Source organism: Platalea leucorodia (assembly GCF_965183815.1).
Source record: "Platalea leucorodia genome assembly, contig: HAP1_HAP1_SCAFFOLD_24, whole genome shotgun sequence".
Classification (NCBI taxonomy): Eukaryota; Metazoa; Chordata; class Aves; order Pelecaniformes; family Threskiornithidae; genus Platalea; species Platalea leucorodia.
The window spans coordinates 1809289-1830129 of NW_028121458.1; the positions used below are offsets into that span (position 1 = coordinate 1809289).

The 20841-nt window shown below is 55.1% G+C and overlaps 1 protein-coding gene across 1 annotated transcript; it reads left to right on the forward strand.

Annotated features, from left to right (window-relative positions):
* Positions 1-574: 574 nt before the first annotated feature.
* On the forward strand, positions 575-1498 carry LOC309603249 (olfactory receptor 14A16-like; the record flags this gene model as incomplete). The annotated part of the gene is made up of 1 exon (XM_082338137.1): positions 575-1498. The coding sequence occupies one exon, from the start codon at positions 575-577 to the stop codon at positions 1496-1498; it is 924 nt and encodes a 307-aa protein (XP_082194263.1).
* Positions 1499-20841: the final 19343 nt, after the last annotated feature.

The following is a 20841-nucleotide window of genomic DNA, read 5'->3' on the forward strand; positions in this document are numbered from 1 at the left end:
CCCCCCTGGTCTCCTCTCCCACCCAGCAAAGCCTGTTCCCCCAAGGCCATGGGATCCAGGGCATGAGTCACATCCTTGGCAGCTGGACCTCCAGTCTGGGAGAAGTGCATGTGTCCTACAATTAACACAGAACAACACAGACAAATGCCCTACAGTGTCACTGTCAGTGAGGTGGAGAGCAAAGCTGGGTAAGGAGAAGGCTCCACAGCATGCCCATCTGCCTTTCTCTTCTTGCTTCATTTTTTTGGAGCATTGCAGTTTTCTTCCCTGTTTCCCCACATTTCTGTTGTGCTCTTCCTCTGTGGGGTTGAGGTGGGGCTGCAGGTCAGCTTCTGTTCTGACACCAGCTCTCAGGGTCCTGCCCTGGAGGTGTCTTCATGGGAACTAGGTGCCCAAGCTGTGAGGCACCATGTCATTCAGTTGGTAGCGTTGAAAAATTTCCTGAAACATGCCTCATTCAGCTCAGGGAGGGGGATTGCGATGAGAAATGGCGTGGGCTTTACCTCTGAGAAGTCTCCCCTGACTTGTCATTGTGCTTTCCTTTTTGGACAGGTCCCTGGGACCAAAGGGAAAAATGTCCACTGGAAGCTCCATCACCCAGTTCCTCCTCCTGGCATTGGCAGACACGCGGGAGCTGCAGCTCTTGCACTTCTGGCTCTTCCTGGCCATCTACCTGGCTGCCCTCCTGGGCAACGGCCTCATCATCACTGCCGTAGCCTGTGACCACCACCTCCACACCCCCATGTACTTCTTCCTCCTCAACCTCTCCCTTCTCAACTTGGTGTCCACCTCCACCACTCTCCCCAAAGCCATGGCCAATTCCCTGTGGGACACCAGGGACATCTCCTACTCGGGATGTGCTGCTCAAGCCTTTGTGTTTGTATTTTTCATTTCGGCAGAGTTTTATCTTCTAACCACCATGGCCTATGACCGCTATGTGGCCATCTGCAAACCCCTGCACTACGGGACCCTCCTGGGCAGCAGAGCTTGTGTCCACATGGCAGCAGCTGCCTGGGGCACTGCGTTTCTCTATGCTGTGCTGCACACGGCCAATACATTTTCCCTACCCCTCTGCCAAGGCAATGTCCTGGACCAGTTCTTCTGTGAAATCCCCCAGATCCTCAAGCTCTCCTGCTCAGATGCCTACCTCAGGGAAATTGGGCTCCTTGTGGTTAGTGCCTGTTTAGTCTTTGGTTGCTTTGTTTTCATTGTGGTGTGCTATGTGCAGATCTTCAGGGCCGTGCTGAGGATCCCCTCTGAGCAGGGATGGCACAAAGCCTTTTCCACGTGCCTCCCTCACCTGGCCGTCGTCTCCCTGTTTATCAGCACGGCAGTGTTTGCCTACCTGAAGCCCCACTCCTTCTCCTCTCCATACCTGGATCTGGTGGTGGCAGTGCTGTACTCGGTGGTGCCTCCAGCAGTGAACCCCCTCATCTACAGCATGAGGAACCAGGAGCTCAAGGATGCAGTGTGGAAGCTGATGACTGGATGGTTTTAAGCAGCAATAAACTGCCCATCTTCTTCTGTATATCACTTACAATAGAAAGCACTATAGTACCAGCCTGACTTTGGTAGTTTGATTGGTTTAGTTTTTAGCTTTTCTTAGCTGCAATAATGTTGTCCACAAAGCAATGCCATTACTCATACCATTCCTAAGTCAGTATCTACCTGTCCTGTGTGACCCAGAGACTGTGTAATGACGAGCTGTGCTCTCTGTGTTTTAAAACAAAATAAACAGCCCTGCAGTGACTTGTTTGTCCCAGGTCCTTTACTGAGACCTTCTCTGGAGCTGCAGAGGCAGTGCCGGTGTGCAGAGGTGGAGGGGAAGAGAGCCCTGGCACAGCAGCACTGCCAGGCAGCACCAGCACTTGGTCTTTCCGAGCTGCTCACTTTCCTCTTCCACTCGCTCCTTCTGAGCCCTTCTGTTGGTGTAAGGCCTGAGAGCACTGGCAGCTTGATATAGCCCTGGTGTGTGGCAGTTTGTGCCAGCAGGAGGGGACAAGCAGTGGGTGCTTCTGTGACAGAGCTGACGTCCATAACAGCATTGCCATCATGAAAGGGCAGTTGCTGAAGGCTTAGGTCTCACCCACTGTGGACAGCTTCATTGCGAATGCTCCATCACGCTTCCTTGGCTTTCTGGCCTGTCCCTTTCATTGCATGCTGTCAAAGGAGGTGGCCTGCAGAGCATCTCCCCTGTGCAGTCAGAAGGGGTTCTGCAAGCATCAGTGACATTGCCCTCGAGAAGAAGGCGGCATTTTTCACCTTTCACAAGGCACAGAGCACATCTCGGGAACATGAATGCACTCGCTGGCACACACACACAGCATCCAACTGGCGTTTTGCCCCTCTGTTTGTCTGTCCATCCAGGCTGTAATGGCCTAACTTGAGTAGAAGGCTATTGAGGGAGACCACGCCAAGAGCCCTGCTGAAGCGGAGGTAAACGACAGCCACTCTTCTCCCCTCATGCACCAGCACAGTTACTTCACCACGAAGGCAATCAGGCTGGCGAGGCATGATTTACCCGTGGGGAGTCCATGCTGACTGCTTTTGGACATGTTCTTCTCTTTTAGCTGTCCAGAAATGTCAGCCATGAGGAGGCATTCAGTGGCTCCCTCCTCACCAAAGGGAGCTTGTACAGCCTGCGCTTCCCTGCCTTGCACTTTTGGCTGCCTTCCAAGATGGGTGCAACACTTGCTTGTCCTCACTCGCATAAGACCTTCACCAGTCCCATGACCTTTCAAAAGGGATACTCAAAGAAATGCCAGTCTTCCCCTGTAACTCCATTACCACTATTCTGCCTGCTATACAGTGTATTTAGTTTCACTAGTCTTTCATACACTTTCACCTGTCCTGATAGAGTGGCCATTTCTAAAATCGTCTTTGTGGATGCAGACTGCCTAGGCAAAGGCCCTTGCCATTTTTCTCCAGTTTTCTCCTCCCCTTAGTCTTTGTTCCTTCAGATACCTCTCACCTATGCAGCTGCTTTAAGCCCCAGGGAGTTCAAAGCTTGCCTGTCTTTCAGTAGTCTAATTGCCTCTTTAACCAACACTTTAGTTGTTTTCCTCTCTATCTGTTTGCACCTATCTATCTCTAAGCATTTCTCATAAGGTTATCCCTTGTAGAAAGGCAACCTCCTTAGAGGCAGCTTGGACTGAGCATATGGTTACAGAGTGTGTTTTATTGTTTGTGGAACTTTATCCTGCTTTTCTTTTCTTCAATTGCAAATAGGAAAAATTCTTCTGTGCCTGTGTGCAGCCAGGTCTCGAAGGAGAGCAGGTGGGAGATGGTGCAATGGAGCTGTGACATCCAGCTGCAGACTCCAGGGCAGAAGTCTGATGCAAGGAACAGTGATGCAAGTCCCAGGGGGCCAATGTCAGAAATGGGGAGGTTTGGGAGGTGAGGAGCCTCCCAAAGTTGTCCATATAGTGGCAGACCTCAAGGGACTGCTTTTCCTACCTGTCCAGACCTCCTGAGCGGACACTCTGGATCATTAACACCTGGAGAATGCTTCTATCACCTCTTCTTTAACCTCAGAATTAATACAAAATATCCTTTAAAACAAAAAATCATTTTTATTAGATGCACTTTGAAATCTTTCTCCTTAACTCCACTATGAAACCTCTCTAATTAGCTGTACAAGTCGTGAAGACCTGAAGAAAATTACAGGAAGAGACAGGGCTCGTTAGGGCTTTCCGTATTTTAATGAGCCCCATGGTGTATTTGGGGCTGAGGCCTTGAACCTCAGATACGGAGAGGAGATTGAACAAACTGCTCCAGAAGTCCAAGTCAGAAGCTAAACCCAAAGTACCCTGAAGCATTAATGAGTCCCATGAGGACCATTACTGACAAAGCCTCCCCAGGGACTCCTTAGAGCAGGTAATTGGAGGCCATGATTGCAGGCAGGCAAAGGCTCTGTGCAGGCAGCTGTAATGCTGAGCAAAGCCTTTGGTTTCTTTTGTGAAGCAGAAAGGCCAAGCCCTTATCCGCAGGCCCCGGGAAGGCAGATCCTGTCCCTCCCGCATGGCTCAGGGCTCTTCCTGGGGGCAGTGGGGTGTGAGGGTGAGCAATGCCAAGTGTAGGAAAACTGTACAACACCTCCCGGCCTCCCCAGGCAGGGCTGAGGAAGAAACAAAGGCCAGAGCCTCAAAACAACTTTTGCCTGGTAGGCCTCGGTGCCGGAGGCAGCTGCCAGAGCCAAGAGGACAAAGACCTCGGTCCTCTTGGGCCTTTCAGCCTTGCTAGAGCCCTTGGCCACATCTGCTGCAGGCTGTCCTACGCTGTCCCATGCCTGCACCTCTTTCCCTTCAGGCTCTTGACATCCATCTTGCCTTCCCGCCTAGCTCTCACCCCGGCATTTCTATATCTTCACTGAGGTCTCTGCACCCTTGCTGGCTTTCCCTTGAAACACAAAGCCATGGGCTGATCCAGACTCCCTCTGGGTCACCTCTTGCACCACAAGGCTACCCTTTCAGGGACATTTCTTCTCCCTCACATCCAGTCTGAACCTCCCAAGCTGCACTTTGTGGAGGCTTCCTTCTCTTCCCACTACCAGGAAAAGCTCCATCCCCTCTGAGGCCACCCTTCAAGCAGTTGCACGCTACTACTAGAGTGCCCTGAGCCTCCACTTCACCAGGCGAAAGAAGCCCAGGTCCCTCAGCCTCTGCACAGACACCCAGACCCCCATCCTGAGATGCTGGTGGGCAGAGGCTGTTGGGGGGGTTACCCAGAGGGCAGGAGCAACAGGAGGAGCGCGAGCCTGCTGCTGTACCTGCCATGGCAGTTGGGCAGTGTGGGGTTGGTTTGGGGCAAACAGCATTCTGAGGGGTCCGTCCCCATGGCGATCATTCCGCCAGCACCTGCTTCAGCCAGCCTTGCAATGCTTTGATTTTTCATACCACAACAACTTCCCACCTCCATGATTTTCCATCCTGCTGATGATTTCCTGCCCTCAGTGTGGGTTTCCCAGCCCCACAATGGTTCCCCGTCCCAGTGATGATTTCCCATCCCAATGATGGTTTGCTATCCCAATGGTCTCCCATCCTAAACATGATGTTTTGGGGGAGGTGAATTTCCTGTCCAAGGGGAAGGGATGGGGCCAGCCCCAGTGGCCCTGTGATGCCAACATGCCTGTGCTGCGCCATCCTGCCCTGGTGGCTGGGATTGGGGGGTGGGGGGTGGGGGCACTTCTGGGTTGTTTTTGTCCTCCCCTCTGTGCCCTGGGGGGCAACTGCTGTTCCCAACTGTGGTGGAACCGGTGCCGGTACCGGTACTGTGTGGCCATGATGGGGAGCTGTCCTGAAAATTTGGCAAGTGGGCTATGCTGACCGAGGAGAGAAGCTGGGACGCAGAGTCTAGCATTACAAGAGGAATTCTTGCATTTGTGCGCGTGAGATGTCCCATTCAAACTGGGGCACCACAAATGCAGTTTTACACACGCTTCTTATGCCTTTCAAGCGTTCAGGTCCAATGCAATTTAACCAGTCCCTGCTTAACACACACACAGGCTGCTGTTCTGCAAAGCAACTCTAATTCTGTGGCGTCATCATCCATCTGCTTCTTTCTTGATCTTGACGTCCCTGGAGTGGGTCTGGCTGCAGATCCTGGTCTCTGATGGCAGATAAGGGGAGGGTTTCACAGAGGTGTCGGAGGGGCTGGGATGCTGGCGTGAGCAGGGTCGTCCAGGGGCACCCTTTCTTCTTCAGGGTGGGGGCTGTCCTTCTCCTCCTTGCAGTGAGCTGGGGCCCTTTGGTCATGCTGACTGAACCATGACTGTGCAGTATACAATGTCAACTAGATGTTTATCTTCTGTCTGTCTTCAGGAACTTGGTCCAATTTCATACTCTCAAGACTAATTGCTGCAATAGTTAGGGCATGAGATTTTGCTAAGAGAGCCCCTGGGGTGTCCCTCTGTGGGGGTCCCCGGGAGGTACTTGTGGGGGTTGCTCGTAGATGGGTGGGAGCTGCAGGTACTGGGGGCGATGGTAGCAGCGTGGGGTGGGGATGCTGTTCCTGGGGACACCGGTTCCAGCCTGCGGTGGGGATGCTGGTGGTGGGGCTGTCAGCAGCAGGACGGGGCAAAGATACCAGGGGTGTTGGTACCAGGCAGGGGCGGGGATGCCGGTTCCGGGGCAGTGGTTCCCGTTGGGAACCGCAAGGTGGTGCCGCCTTTCATAGGGGTGGCCGCCTTTCACCAGGGAACGAAATGGAGGGACAAGGAGCACTAGTTCAGAGCCAGCCTGTGGCTGTATCTTGGGGGCAGATAAAATTCATTGGAAATGAACCTGTAAGAGACCAGGTGCTTTGCTCCACAAATCTCACGGACACAGTCCTGTACCTGGGAAGAGTGGAAAAGAAACCCTCAGCAACCCAAATGTGCCAGCCAAAGCTGGGAACAGGCACGCTTACAGCCCTGGGCAGGATTTTCTTCATCCGGCTGGTGCAGCTCAGGGAGGAGGTGGGAGCTCTGACGGCAGATGAGCAGCCCTTCACCAGCAGGGCATGGGGAAGCCCAGGGGCTGATGGCTGCAGGAGGTGTCCGGGCCATGGCAGCCATGTGGTCTCGAGGGGACACATCCCCATGTGGGCCCATGTCACAAAGGGGAGGTGATGCGGCACCCACCCAGCGCTTGTGACCTCACCTGGCCAGGGCTTGGAATCCTGAAGAGCAGGCCAGCGAAAGCCAGTTGGGCTGAGCTGCCCTTTGGGATAACTCAGCTCCTTCCATTGCTACTTGCGTACCCACTTTTCCCAACCATTTATCGTTTCCTGCCCACTTCTCCTCAGCTTCCGTCCTCGTTCAAAGGTAATTATGATTTGACTTTCAGGACACATCATAGGGTAGGTAGCTATAGGAGAAAAGTATAGGCTGGTCTGTGCCTTCCGAGCTCTAGGCTGAGCTATTACACCTTTCTAGGCTGGCCAGATATGGGCTATGGGTAGAGCTCCTGTTTGTTAATTCTTATATTTCTTTACCATAGCCTAGGATAGGTAAGTAGGGGGGTGGCAGTGTAGTCTGAGGCGTTGGGCTCAGCCTGGAATGACAAGAAGCCCACCCTGACTGATGGGGTAGGAAGGGAGACAGAAAAGGAGGACGGCAAAGGCAGCCATTAAAGTAGCGGCCGAAAGCCGGTCACTCCTGCGTACAAGGTGGGAAAGTGTGGGCTGGAGACCAGAGGGCTCTGCTGCTAACGCTGGCCACAGGTAAGCAGCAGGTCCCCTTCAGGGAAGGTGACACGCAATGCAGTCTGTCAAAAGGGCCTTGGTAATTGCTGTCAATTGGAGTCCTGTGACAGGGACAGCAGGGCCGTCAGCCTGCAGCTCTGCAGCGCTTACAAGTACCACTGAAACACTCCTGATGGCAGACGTTGATCTGTGGGTTTCATTTGGAATTTGGAATTTTGGAATTTTTTTCAATCGTTTTGTTGAACTACAATTATTTGTTTGCAATCAGCCAGGCTCACCCAGGTGTTTTCAATTAGACACGGGAAAACACGTTTTGTCCCTCCTCTGCCACGATGGACAAGACTTTGGAAGAGGATGTTGCTCGTAGAAAGATCTGACATCAGTAGGGTTACCTTCTGGGCTAGGGACTTGCTTGTTTTCATCCAGTTACAATCAGGAAAAGGGAAGACTTGACCTGATAATCCAGTTCAGGAGTCTAGAGGGAAAGGAAGGTAGCCCGAGGCACAGAAATCAGGGTGTGGGTTTCATGGTGTTTTGGCAAAGTAAGCAGGGCAACAGACTCTTTTCCAAAACTGTTTCTTGACCACTCATTGTCAATGGCAGTGTTAGGCTTCCCCCAGTGGTTCTGTGTCGGAGGGTAGAGCTGCGTGTCCTGGGGGCTCCTGTACAGAACTTGACTTTTAAAAGATGCTTTTGTGCAACCACATCGTCTCATCTCTTTTCCAATGTCGTCTCCCTGCAGCCATTGCCGAGGGAATGGCTCTGCCACAGAGGATCCTCTTTCCCCCGGAGAAGCTTTGCATGGCCTGGCAGCAAAGACAGAGAGCTGGAGCAGGCCTCCACAACCTGGGCAATACGTGCTACCTCAACTCCGTCCTGCAGTGCCTGACGTACACACCCCCTCTCGCCAACTACCTGCTCTCGCGTGAGCACAGCCGCTCGTGTCAGTACTTTTATGAACAGCTCCTTGCAAATCTGGTGGGCTCTTCCCAAGGATTCCCAGCACCTGGAATGTGATTGAGGACAAAAGCAGCCCTCCTCTGTCAATCCCCCGAGTTGGTGTGCTTTGAACACTCAAGCCTAGAAGCCCCTTGTCCTGTCTCGCTGTGTTCATCTTCAGAAAGGCACCTCTTTCGAGGCCCCGCTCTCGGTCCCTATGCCTGCAAGTTAAACTCTCTTTGCTTCTTGCACAGAAACCTTTTGTCAGTTCAGCATCCCTCTGAAGAAAGTTTTCTGTGCACGACAATGTCCCAGGCTCGGTGGGCCATTGGCACCTTGGGAGAAGAGGAGTGGGGGCTGTCCTTGTAACTTCAAGGTCTCCATTAGGTTTCCCACCACTCTGGATATCTTGCTAACCTGAGAAGCTTCCCTCCCTCCCTTCCTCTTCAGGTCGCCAGCAAGGCTTCTGCATGATGTGCGTAATGGAATCGCATGTTAACAAGGTCCTGCATTGCTCAGCCAGTGCCATCCAGCCTTGGACTGTAGTCAATGTCCTCCCACGTGAGTCATTCCAGGTGCTTTTACAGGTTTCCTTCCCTTCTTGTCCTCGGGGGACAACTACTAACTTCTTCTTTCTTAGGAATAGGAGAACATTTCCAGCATGGCAGGCAGGGAGACGCCCACGAGTTCTTACGCTGCACTGTCGATGCCATGCAGAGAGCTTGTCTGAGTGGAAGCAGCGAGTAAGCACAAGCAAATTCCCTTTTCAATGCTCCTGAGGCCTTTGGACTCCTTGGTGTACTCCCATCAAGGAAACCCTACAGCCAGGGTTTTCAGACAAAGCAAAACTCTTGGAGGAGATAACTCTCTGCCCTACTTCTGAGCTCCAGTTACCGTTTCTTTCCAGCTTGGATGTCTCTTCTCAAGCAACTACCGTCATCCACCAAATATTTGGGGGCATGCTGAGATCCAGAGGTACTTTTCCATGACTATTGCTCTCCTTGGAACTGTCTGTGTCCTTCTCTCTGCCTGTGATAAACAGCTCATTGTGTGACTGGCGTAGCAGGTATGGAGGCCGTAAACCAGCACAGTCAGTCGACTTCCCCTGTCGCTGAGCATTTTGATTTGCCTTCCAGTCACGTGCTTGAGCTGCAAAGCTGTTTCCGATTCTTATGAGGCCTTCCCGGATATTCCTTTGGATATAAAAGTAAGAGGGTTTATTACTGTGATTCAAGACATCCCAAGGCCACTGTAGCTGGTGTAAAAACAAATACTGCAACCCCAAGAGAAGAGAGCTTGGTGGTGGGTGGGAAGTGGAATGGACTGTGTCCTTCTGGGGAGGCCATGGCAGTGGTCTCCCTCTAGGTGCTGGCTTTAAGCTGGACAAGCAGGCATTATCCTCCCTGCACCCTTGAGGGACTCCCATCCTTCTTCCCTTTGCCCTCCCTCAACACCCGTCTGGCTCCCAGGCGGATGGGTTGTGTTGTTTTCATTACGATGAGCCTGCACCCCATCGGTAGCTGAACTGAGTGGTGCCACAGAGAGGTCACTCTTGATAGCCCTGGGCATTCCTGGGAAATGAGGGAAATGGTCACCATAATACCCTCTTTCTGCCTCCTTCTGGACACTGCTTGTGGGTTCACAGTGGGTCTCCTCGGCCTCAGCTACCTGGGCCTTCTTGGCAGCTCTTAGCTAAGTGTTTGGGCAAGGGCGTTTCCCCGAGCTCAGTGCTCCCCTTTCTCCCTCCTCCAGGCAGCCTCATCTGTCACCGCAGCTCTGGAGGACTTTGTCAAACCCGAGCAGCTGGATGGTGAAAACTGCTTTAAATGCAGCAAGTAAGATGATTACTAACGACATATTAATGCTAGATCCTTCATGAAGGTGCTGCATGTCATCGTGCAGAAGTCATCTTTTCATGGAGGTTTAATGCACAATAATGGGACGCAGCTGTTGTTTAATCTGGTACTTATGGTCCTGAATGGCCTTAAAACAGCGTCAGGATGTGTGAGACAGGAAAGCTTGTCTTGCCTTCTGGCGGGGAAAAAGGCTGCCCTTCAGCATCTGGCCCTGTGCTTGGTTTCAAGGTGTGACAAGATGGTTGCCGCCTCCAGGAGGTTTACAATCCATCACGTGCCCAACGTTCTCACCGTGTGTCTGAAAACGTGTGTTGAACCTTTCACCGGCAGGAAGATCAGCAAGGTGCGTACGCAATTGGAGTGCAACTTTCTCTTCCTGGAGCGGGAGATTTCCCAGAGCAGTATGCTCTTTCACAAGCCGTTCATGTTGGGTTTTTCGTATTCCCTTCGGGGGAGACGAGAGTGCCCGTGGGAAGACAAGCATGGACTCTGCTCCGACAGAGCTGCTTTGGCCAGGAACAGTTTCCTGCCACCCAAACCATTACATGTTGAAGGCTATTCCATGTACTATCTCAGGATCATTTCTGAGCCCTCTTGGTCTCTCCGTAGGTGGTGGAGTATCCCGAGTACTTGGATCTTCGGCCATACACATCCCAGACAGCAGGAGAACCGCTCCTCTACGCCTTATATGCTGTCCTGGTACATCGCGGTGTTACCTGTCATGCAGGACACTATTTCTGCTACACCAAGGTCAAGAGCAACTTCCTTCCTAGCAGGGGAACAATGTGTGCTGGGGAAGGCAAACTTTCACAGCAGGGTTACTGGCAGCCAAGGTTCTGGGGGAGAAGGTCTCCTTCCTGTCTGCGCTGGATTTCTTTTGGCGTCCTCTTGGTTCTGTAGTTTTCTGCCTGGGTTATCCCTGAGAAACCAGGCAGTTCATCTCCAGCTATCGATGCCTTTCTTTGCAGGCCAGCGATGGACTGTGGTACAAGATGAACGATGCGTCTGTGGATGGCTCTGACATCAACACAGTTCTCAGGCAGCAAGCCTATCTACTGTTCTATGTCAGGTAATAACCAGTATTCAAATGGGTTCTGAATACGTTTCCTTCTCCTGGCTTTGCTCTTTTTCTTCTCATCCTCCTGAGTGTTTCTCTTTCGGTCCTAGGAGACAGTTCCTACCTGCATCATTCAGTGCTGTCAAGTCTGAACTACCCCACCTCCGTCCTTACCTTTCCTTGCCGGGCTTTCGGCTCCTGCCCTGCTGTAAACTGCTCCTTGTCTGCTCTCTGAAGCTGGCTAATGTAGAGAAGAGTACTTAAAGGGGGCCTGCAGGAAAGATGGGGAGGGACTCTTTATCAGGGAGTGTAGTGATAGGACGAGGGGGAATGGTTTTAAACTGAACGAGGGAAGATGTAAATTAGGTATTAGGGAGAAGTTTTTTACGGTGAGGGTGGTGAGACACTGGGAGAGGTTGCCCAGAGAAGCTGTGGATGCCCCCTCCCTGGAAGCATTCAAGGCCAGCTTGGATGGGACATTGAGCAGCCTGATCGAGTGGAAGGTATCCCTGCCCATGGCAGGGGACTTGGAACTAGATGATCTTTAAGGTCCCTTCCAACCCAAACCGTTCTGTGATTCTGTGACTCTGTGAAATGGAGGCTGCAGGGGGTATAAAGACGAGGACTTGCTCTGACAGGTGTAGACCTGGTGGGAAGACCCCAGTCGAATTTCTCATTTGTAGTCTCGGTTACGTCTTTTCTCTGTTGTGGAAACTGCTCCAAGAAAATGACTGAACCCCAGGGGAGGCTGCAAGAACAGACCTAAATGGAGATCACTCTTTGTTTCCAGGTGCTCTGATTTGAAAACTGGAGAAAGGGCTTCTTCCTCACCAGCACCATCATATGCCTGTTCCTATGTCAGTCAGCTGGGGTCCAACAGCAAACAGGCGTGCTCTGTGGGACCACAGGGTCTGCCTTGTAGGACTAAGGTAACTGTGGGGAGGTGGGTCAGGGCAGCAGGTGGACAGTGGATTTCTTTCTGGGCTCTTGGCATTGCTCTCTTTTCCCTCCCACACTGCAGCTTTCTTCACAGCCCCAACGCTGCTCCCTCTTAAAGCATCCCACCAAGATCCATCCCATTTGTCTGCCTTTGGCCCTTTGGCCTTTGCAGCCGTCCAGGAGAGCCTTTGGGAGGCCCTTAGCTGTCCCCTCCCACAGCTTCTGGGCTTTCCTCACTCTTCTGGTCCTTTCAGGAGGAAAGGGCAGGACCTTTTCACAGCTCTCTTTGCAGGACGTGGCGCTGGGCATGGAGGACTCTCCAGAGGACAGCGGCTCCTCTGCAACAGCCAGCAAGAGCCAGCTCACCTGGGCAGCTGCACGGGAGGCATCTGCAGGCTGGCCGCGCTTCATCTGGCCAGGCAGGCTCAGCATCGCCTCCTACGTTGGCTCCTGCCTGCATCGCTTTTTCAGTGGCTGTGTAAGGCTGGTGTCCAGAAGGAAAGCTGCGTGCCCGCTCTGCTCTCAACCATGTGAGCGTGTGCTGCACACCAGGCGAGAAGACATCAGCAAAGAGGAGCATGGATTCAGCCCTTCTTCCCACTGCCAGAAGAGTGGTGCCAAGGAGAGGGCGCGGAGCAGATCCCCGCAGTGGGGAAAAGATCTCCGCAGCTGGTGCGTGGACACCACGGACTATGACCACTCAGCAGGGAGGAGGAGGAGGAGAACTGGTCCTCCGAGGCATGATCACGCTCCCAGGGATGATGCAGCTGCAGGGCCCTCCAACGGCAGCTCCCAGTCAGCTCCTGCACCCAGTGCTGCTCGGGAGCAAACCCTGCCAATGCAGAGAGAGCGGAGCAGATCCCCACAGCAGGGCTATGATCTCCGCAGCCGGTTTGTGGAGATCACGGACTACCACCGCCCAGCAAGGGGGAGGATGAGGTGGAGAACAAGTCCTTCACATCGTGACCGAGCCCCGAGGGATGACACAGGTCCAGGGCCCTCCAATGCCAGCTCCAAGTGGGCTCCCGCACCCAGGGCTGCTCAGGAGCAGCTGAGGCAGAGAGAGCGGAGCAGATCCCCGCAGCGGGGCTATGATGTCTGCAGCCGGTTTCTGGAAACCACAGACTATGACCCCTCAGCAGGGAAGAGCAGGAGGAGGCGGGTTTCAGTGCCTCAGAGACGCACTCCAGACAAAGGCTCGGGGCGCTGCGGTGGTGACAGGGACAGATTGTGACCATGGCTGAAGAAGGAGCACAGCATCTTTCTGCTGCTGTGCCACAGAGGAGCAGCAGAAGAAAAAAGAGGAAGAGAAAACGAGGAAGCACCAAAACTGCCCCCAGCAGGGACCAAGCTGCACAAAGGGCACCAGCAGCCCACCCTGCCCCCCCTCCCAGTGCTGCCTCTGGCCAGGAAGAGCTCAGAGAGACCTTCCACAGACTCGGACAGCTCTGCCGGCGAGCCCGCCTGCCCACAGGTCCCGCGAGGAAGAGCTTTAAGCCCTGGTCAGCTCTTGGGATCGCCTTGCAAAAACAACACTCACTTGGTACCAACAGTCAGAAAAGCCAAAGCCAGAATTAAAAACACTCGTTGGCCTTGCATATGCAATTCCTGGGGTGTTTTCTTCTCTGTAGGTTCTGGGGCAATTGGAGGAAATGCCCAGTGTGGGAGGTTTATGTCTTGGGATTTTGAAAGCTGTGTGCTTGCATGTGCCCATCTTGCAATCTCTTCTTTTTAAATATGGAGATCAAGTCACTCAAACAGAAATGGGCTGGCTGCGACGACAGCGAGTGGGACTGAAACGGGCTGAACGGCCGGGCCCTGAGGGTGCTGCTCAGTGGCACCAAGCCTAGTGCGAGGCCAGTAAGCAGGGGTGTCTCCCAGGGGTCAAGACTGGGTCTGATCCTGTTTATCATCTTCCTTAATTAATGTTCTGGTCGATGGGGGCAGAGTGCACCCTCAGCAAGCTGGCCGATGACACCAGACTGGCAGCAGTGGCGCTTAGGCCAGGGGGTCGTGCTGCCGTCCCGAGGGACCTGGGCAGGCTGCAGAGATGGGCTGACAGGGTCCTCATGCCCAGACCAGAAAGGGGACGTGCAAAGGGTGCTGTGTGGGTGACGAGCAGCGGCACAGGCTGCCCAGGGAGACTGAGGAGTCTCCCTCCCTGGAGATGTTCCACAGCCCTCTGGACGTGGTCATGGGCAGCGGCTGCAGGAGGCCCTGCTTGAGCAGGGGGGTTGGACCAGGTGACTTTGTCCTCCAGCTGACCTCCCGGCCAGCCTCAAGCAGCCGCTGATTCTGGGAAATGGACGCCTGGAAGAGGACCCAGCCACCAACGCTGTCCCCCTCAGGCGGCCATCGACAGCTCCACCAGCAAGCTGCAGCCGTGGAGAGGAGCCCAGGGCGGAGCAGGCTCCTGGCAGGACCTGCGGCCCCGGGAGAGGAGCCCAGGCAGCAGCAGGTTCTCTGGCTGGAGCTGCGGCCCGTGGGGCCCAGGCAGGAGCAGGGGAATGGCGTGAGGAGGAAGGGGCGGCAGAGCTGAGGCGCTGTGGGCTGCCCGCAGCCCCATTCCCCGTCCCCCTGCAGCGCTGGGAGAGGAGAGGGGCCCGAGGAGCCGGGAAGGAGGAGTGAGGCTGAGCCTGGGAAGGGCGGGGCTGGGGGAAGCCGTCTGGGGTGGGGTTTGGTGCTGCTCTCCTGCTCCCTTTTCCCTTGGCCCCAAACCGCATCAGCCCGGCCCCGCTCAGGCCCCGCTCGCCCCTGAGGGGGCGCAGGCAGCTCTGGGAGGAGAGGCCCGGGCTGCTCCCGCCCACCCAGCCAGAGCCGCGCCAGTGGCCACAGCTGAGCCAATCGGCAGAGCCGGTGTTGGCCTGTCAGTGCCAGGCGGCCTGGGGCGGGGCCGGAGGGGCCAGAGGCCCAGCGGCCTGAGGAGAATGGGGGCAGAGAGGGGCCGGGGGCAGGCGGGGGGCCCCGCTCAGCAGCCGAAACCAGTTCCCACCAGTGCAGCCCTGGCTGAGGACAGCCCTGGGGAGAGCAGCACAGACCCATTTCCCTTTTCCCAGCCTCCCTGGCTGCCGGCTGCAGCCGAGGCAGAGGCCGCGCAGGGGAGGGCTCCTCCTGCCAGCGCTGCTGATGGCGGCAGAGGAGAGAGCGGCCTGGTCCTGCTGAGCGCAGGGCCGCTCTCCCGCCTGGGCTGCCCCTCGGCCCGGCGCTGCATCTCAGCACCAAGGGTCTGTGTGGTTGTTGGTGTTGTTTTCCGGAAGGGTTGTTCCCCCATCCCATCCTCCCTTCCCCCTCCCTGCCCCGGCCAATATTCACCGGAACCGTGCTGGCAGAAGCTCCCGGTTCCTGTTAAGGTCATTTACAGGGCATAATTTAAAGGCAATTTGATGAGGCTGCAATTCAAACTGCTCCAGACACACAGGAGCTTTAAATGGGCAGCTGCCTGCCAGTGACCTTGCATATGCCTTTCTTCCTAGGTTCCTTCATTGCGCTCCCACCAAAACCAAAGCCCCAGCTTACACATGGAAAGGGGCAAAACCCGCCATGGGAGACAGCTGCTCTCCAGTCCTCATTGCTGTCTGGAGCCCTCCGTGACCAGGAATGGGCAGTAGGTGCCTGCAGTGTATCCCATCTCTGGATGTGCCAGGGCAAACACCAAGCTCACAGCTGGCCCAAGTGAGTAACAGCTCTCCAGCCGTTCGTGCAGACAAGACAAACAGCCTTTCTTTTTTGCCCCGTGTCAGTGCAGTACAAAACAATCAGCTCCTCGGACTGAGGAGCCTTGGGCTGAGGCAAAGGCGGCATTAAGTACCTCAGCCTTTTCCTCGTCCCTTGTCCCTGTTTCCCCCCGCCTCCAGTAAAGGATGGAGATTCTCCCTAGCCCTCCTTCTGTTGCTAATGCATTTCCAGGAACATTTTTTGTTGTCTTTGACGGCAGCAGCCAGATTCAGTTCCAGCTGGGCAGTCTTCTCCTCCTCCTGGTGGCCCTGCAAGCCCAGGATGCACGGGCTGTTCCGTGGCGAGCGCGGGGATTAGGTAGGCAGGCGGGCAAGGGACGGCACCCAGCCCTGGGCAGCGTGGAGCGGAGCCCACCGCACCTCGGGGTGACAGCAGGGCCAGGGTTGTAGTGAGGCAGGGCCGGGAGAGCAGCGGGGCTGGGCTGAGACGGGTGAGCTGTGGCAGCTCCTCGGGCCAGCGGGAGGCAGACGCCCTGCAGGGAGGCACAGGGGCCGCGGCCGCTGCAGGGGGCTTTTGCAGGTGAACGGTGGTGCCAGGAGTGGTGCCTGGCCCTGCCGTACAGCTCTGGCCCTGCCGTGCAGGCCGGGGGAAGGCTGCCCGAGCAGGGCGTCGCAGGGCCAGCTCTCGTGATGGTGCCAGGGGCAACAGACCACAGGAGCACTTCTCTCCCAGGCTGCTCACAGCTGTGCCTGGGGCCGTGGCTCTGCCGCTCCCCAGCTGGGTCCCAGCTTTCAGCCTCGGGGACGTCTGTCCTCAGGAGGTGTCCGCTCAGGAAGACGGCAGCATTCCTGCTCTAGCCCTGCAGTGCTCTCCTTGGGCAAACACAGGTCCCCGACACACAGCCCCAGCCCGCAGCCCAGGGGAACAGACAGGGCAGCACTCGTGCAGCCTCTCACTGCCCAGCAGGCTCTTCTCCATGAGACGTGCGAATGATCATTTTTTTCCTCCCGTGCTTTCATGTGGGCTTCTTTTGTGCACAGCAGAGATCTCCCAGTAAGAAATCCCCGAGGGGCCGTATGTTTGTCCAGCCAGTCCTTGAGGGGAGTTGCACACGGCCTGGAGACGGTATTTTGAGAGCTGCCAGGTGCCAGCCAACAGGTCACCCGGGCCCCTCTGCAGCTTTGGAAATCTCCCCCCACCCACGTCTGGGTGCCACGTCATTCCCTGACTCCCCTCCAGTCACTGCAGGTCACTGGGAAAGAAGTAGCTCACAACATCTAATGGAAACGTGCTTGATTACAGCTGTGCCTGTAGGCGACGGCCACCAGACGTCTCAGCCTGATCTTGTCCGGGAGCCTCAGGGTGATCCCACAGGTATGGCACTTGAATGCATGAGCATTTAGGGTTTCATAGTCTGTTCCTATGAATTTTTACTTAATAATTTCTTGGCCAATGCTCAGACGTGCAGAAGAGCAGAGAGGGAATGGGTCGGGCTGAGTGATGTCCCCTGGGGCACTCTGCCTTGGGAAGCTGTCTTTGCCAGCCTCTGCCAGCCTGCGCTGCTTCCAGTGCCTGCTGCAAAGCCAGCGGGCTTGTTGGGGTTGAGTTTAGAGCTGGTGGGAGCTGCAGGGAGTCCTTTCTCCCGACAGCTCCGTGCACGGGTTGTTTTGGATCAGCATGGTCCAGGCACCCAGGAACTGTCTGCACGATGCTCTGGAGTGGAAGGGAGAGCGGAGTGCCATGGAGCAATCCCGCGTTTGAACGGCATTCCCTGCCGTTCAGCTCTGAGGAAGTATACGGTAATATTTCAGGGAAGCTGCTCTCTTCTGTTTGTTTCCAGACCTGGCGGGAGGCGATGGATATCCAGCTTCCCGGCTGGCTCCCAGGGCTGACGCGCAGGGAGATCGCATGGGTACGTCATGGCTTTTTACTGCCTTTGAGAGCTGCCAGCTGCAAGCCCAAATGCGTGCGGGTGTGAGAATATAGACCTGCGCTGTGTGTGCCGTGACATTCCGTGATCCCCGTGTATGTTCTGCTGTTCAGTTATGATGGTGTATATCACAGTGTATGATGGAAACGTGTCACGGGTGTTTGGTTGCAGATGTGGCTCCAGCTCCTCAGCTGGATCCTGCGCTGGAGCTCAGCTGGCATCCCAGGGGTGAGCAGTCAGTCTTGGCTGACTTCACAGGCTAAGCACTCCTTTTCAGTATTTTAGTAGTGAGAAATTTAACTGGATCCTTTTTGTTAAGGTCCTCAAAGAGCAAAGTATAAAGCCAGACTGGGGCAATCTTCCCAGCAGCCATCAGAAGTCCTAAAGGAAATCCTGGGACAACTGGAGAAAGCGGCACATGGTGGGTGGATAGCACTCTTAACCAGAAGGCTTGGGAAGCTGAGGTTTTAGACACCTGCATGGACAAGCCATAGGCAGCCCAAGCAGAAAGGGCTCGAGGAGAGCCTCGCTGCACTGACACGCGATTGCACACCTCGCAGGTGCTGGTGAGCTGCAGAGATGGTGCAGAGTCTCTGCTGCCAGTTGTGGTGCCGGCTGAGTCCCAGGCACAGCTGCTGCCCCAGTTATCCCATCGCTGGCCAGAGCTGTTCTGGGCAGACGCTGGTATCCAGCTGGCAGGAACTGGTGGTGCTCACACCTTGCTGCCAGTGGCCGGAGGGGAGAGAGCCCTTGGGCGGCAGAGAGGATGCGCAGGCAGCTTGGGGTCGCTGAGAGCGGCAGACTTTGCCGGGGCTGCAGGCATGCCCTGGCCAGGGTCGGAGCAGCCCCGACTTCACCGCCTGGTCCAGCCCCGTTGTTCTCCTTGATGTTTGAGGACTCTGTGACACCTCGGGGTCAGGGACAGGTGAAAGCCGGACACCCAGCTTGAGGCCGGACACTGAACCTGAAGGCAGCTAAAATGAAAGGCTGTGCATTCAGTCTCGGGAGGTTTAGCTGTCTGTGTGTAGTTGTGCTTTAGATACCTTGGTTGTGGCTTTCCTCTTGTTTTGGGGACTGTGGGCTCTTCACTGCCACTTGTGAAAGTGCCCAGACCATGGTTGCAAGAGCTTGGGGTTCATTCCACTGTGTGGGGCTGTTACCCTTAGTGTGTGATGGAGTTGGCATGATGGGACGTGCTTCTCCGAAGGGCTCTTTCCCCAGCTGAGTTGGCTGCAGCGTCCTCCTGTCCTCTCTGAGGGAAGTAATTTACCGTCATCTTGCAGTTTGCCCAAAATGAACTGAGTGCAATGTGAACAGGAAGATGACCTGCAATCTCCCAGTCTCTCAGCAGGTCAGGTTTTGCCATCTACTGGTAAACTGGAAAGTGTCCCATGCTCAATTTTTTTCCGTGACTGACACATTGTTTGGACCAGTGATGAGGTGCACCCCCAAACACCCAGGCTTTGTTTCTGAGTGTAATTAATGTATTTTGCCTCCTGAAGATACCGTGTTCCTGAGGAGGAACGGTTACTTCTACTTCAACTGACCCACTTTCTTTCTAAAGAGATGGACGGTGAGACCGTGGAGAAGGAGGCGCTTGAGGAAGGAGGCAGTCCCTCATTGCCAGTCTCTGACGGAAAAACGGGGGCAATCCAACCGAGCGGCGTGCCAGGTAATTGCTGTCCCTCGGTCATCCAGTGTCATATCTCAAAATCCCTGGGCGTCTGCAGGCTCTTCCCCTGGTGCCGGCTACTGCACGTGGTGTCAGCAGCCGAACTATTAGTACAGAGGCAGTGTTCTGAAGGGAGCCAGGAGCGGCTCTCTGAGGATGGCTGTCGTCTCGGGGGTGTGGAGGTTCTTGCCAGCAGTGTGCCAGAGAGACACCGGTAACCCTCTGTGGACGTGGTGAAGTGCTCGCCTCCCACCGCCCCCCTTTCCCAGGAATTTCAGAACTCTGCCATTTTGGGAACGAGGCCATCTGAACCACGTGCAGTAGATGATGGGAAATGTGACTCTTGATCGAATGTGCCTCCCTCAGTACCTGCATCCCAGAGCTTGCCGTGCGTCCCTAGAGCCCTAGGCCCAACAGAGGGGGATCCCTGCTGTGAGCCGAGATGCAAAGGGATTCACTGGCAGATCAGGCACAGGCTCAGAGGGCACCTGCACCGTCCTTCTGCACCCCCTGTGCCTGCGCCATGCTGAGGCTTTACCTTCCTCTGCTTCTTGGCAGTGCTGCCCAGCCCCGGGGAAAGCCACCCCAGCAGAATATATGAATTTTTTCAAAAGACTCCATGTTCTGGGCAGTCTTGAAGGGGGGCATAAGTGGGAGAGAAGTGCTGAAAACTGGAGGCATGCAAGCGGTGTGCCCATGGTGGAGAAAAGGCAAAGGGGGAGAGCAATGTGGAGGTGTCTCGTGAGAGGGCCTGACTCCGTCCCCTCGGGGTGTGGGTGCTGGGCTGGGGAGGGAGAGCTGGGGGTGGCAGCCCCTGATGCAGGGATGGAGAAAGAGAGGCTCCAGAGTGCATTGGTTGGCAATGGCTTTGGGAGTTTCCTTTGTTTCTACTGAAACGTTGCAGCCCCAGGATGGTCACTCCTTCGGAGATGCTAACAAAGTGAGAGACCATTTCCTGGCAATGTCAGACCTCCTGGGAGATTGCCAGTCGTGCGCAGGACACGCTAACGTGCAGAATTGTTCCTCCAGGTGTGGATGGCAGGAGAAACTCAAATGCTGTGGATCCCAATGATTTCCAGAAATACTGCATAGAAGGCGCCGTGGCAGTCTTGGGCTCCGTGCTGTTTGGGATGGCACTGTGTGGTGTGATCTGTCTGTGGAGGAAGAGGAAACAGTGAGTTGTTGGCAGGTTTTTTTGGCCAAACTTCTGTATGAGATGGCTGCTGTTGGTCATGAAGCATTTCGAGTATTCTGGAGTGGTGAGTTACTTATTGGCTAGACTCGACTGAGGTTTCTGCTGTAAGATGCTTTCACTGGCCTCTCCATTCATGGGCATTCTTTTCTGAAAGCCCTTCTTACTGTGGCAAGTGTTGGTTACAAGTGACCCTGCCTCAACAAGAGCAGACCCAGCGACAGACGTCGGCAGAGCAAGGTCAGAAAGTAAAAACAACAAGGGATGCTGTTGCCATAGAAAGTGAGAACTGCAATAGTGACATCTCCCCACCAGTGAACCCCGCAGCAGAAATCACTCGGTTAGGTGATGCCGTAAATCCCAGATGTTCACCGCAGCCAAGGTGTCCCAGCAACGCAG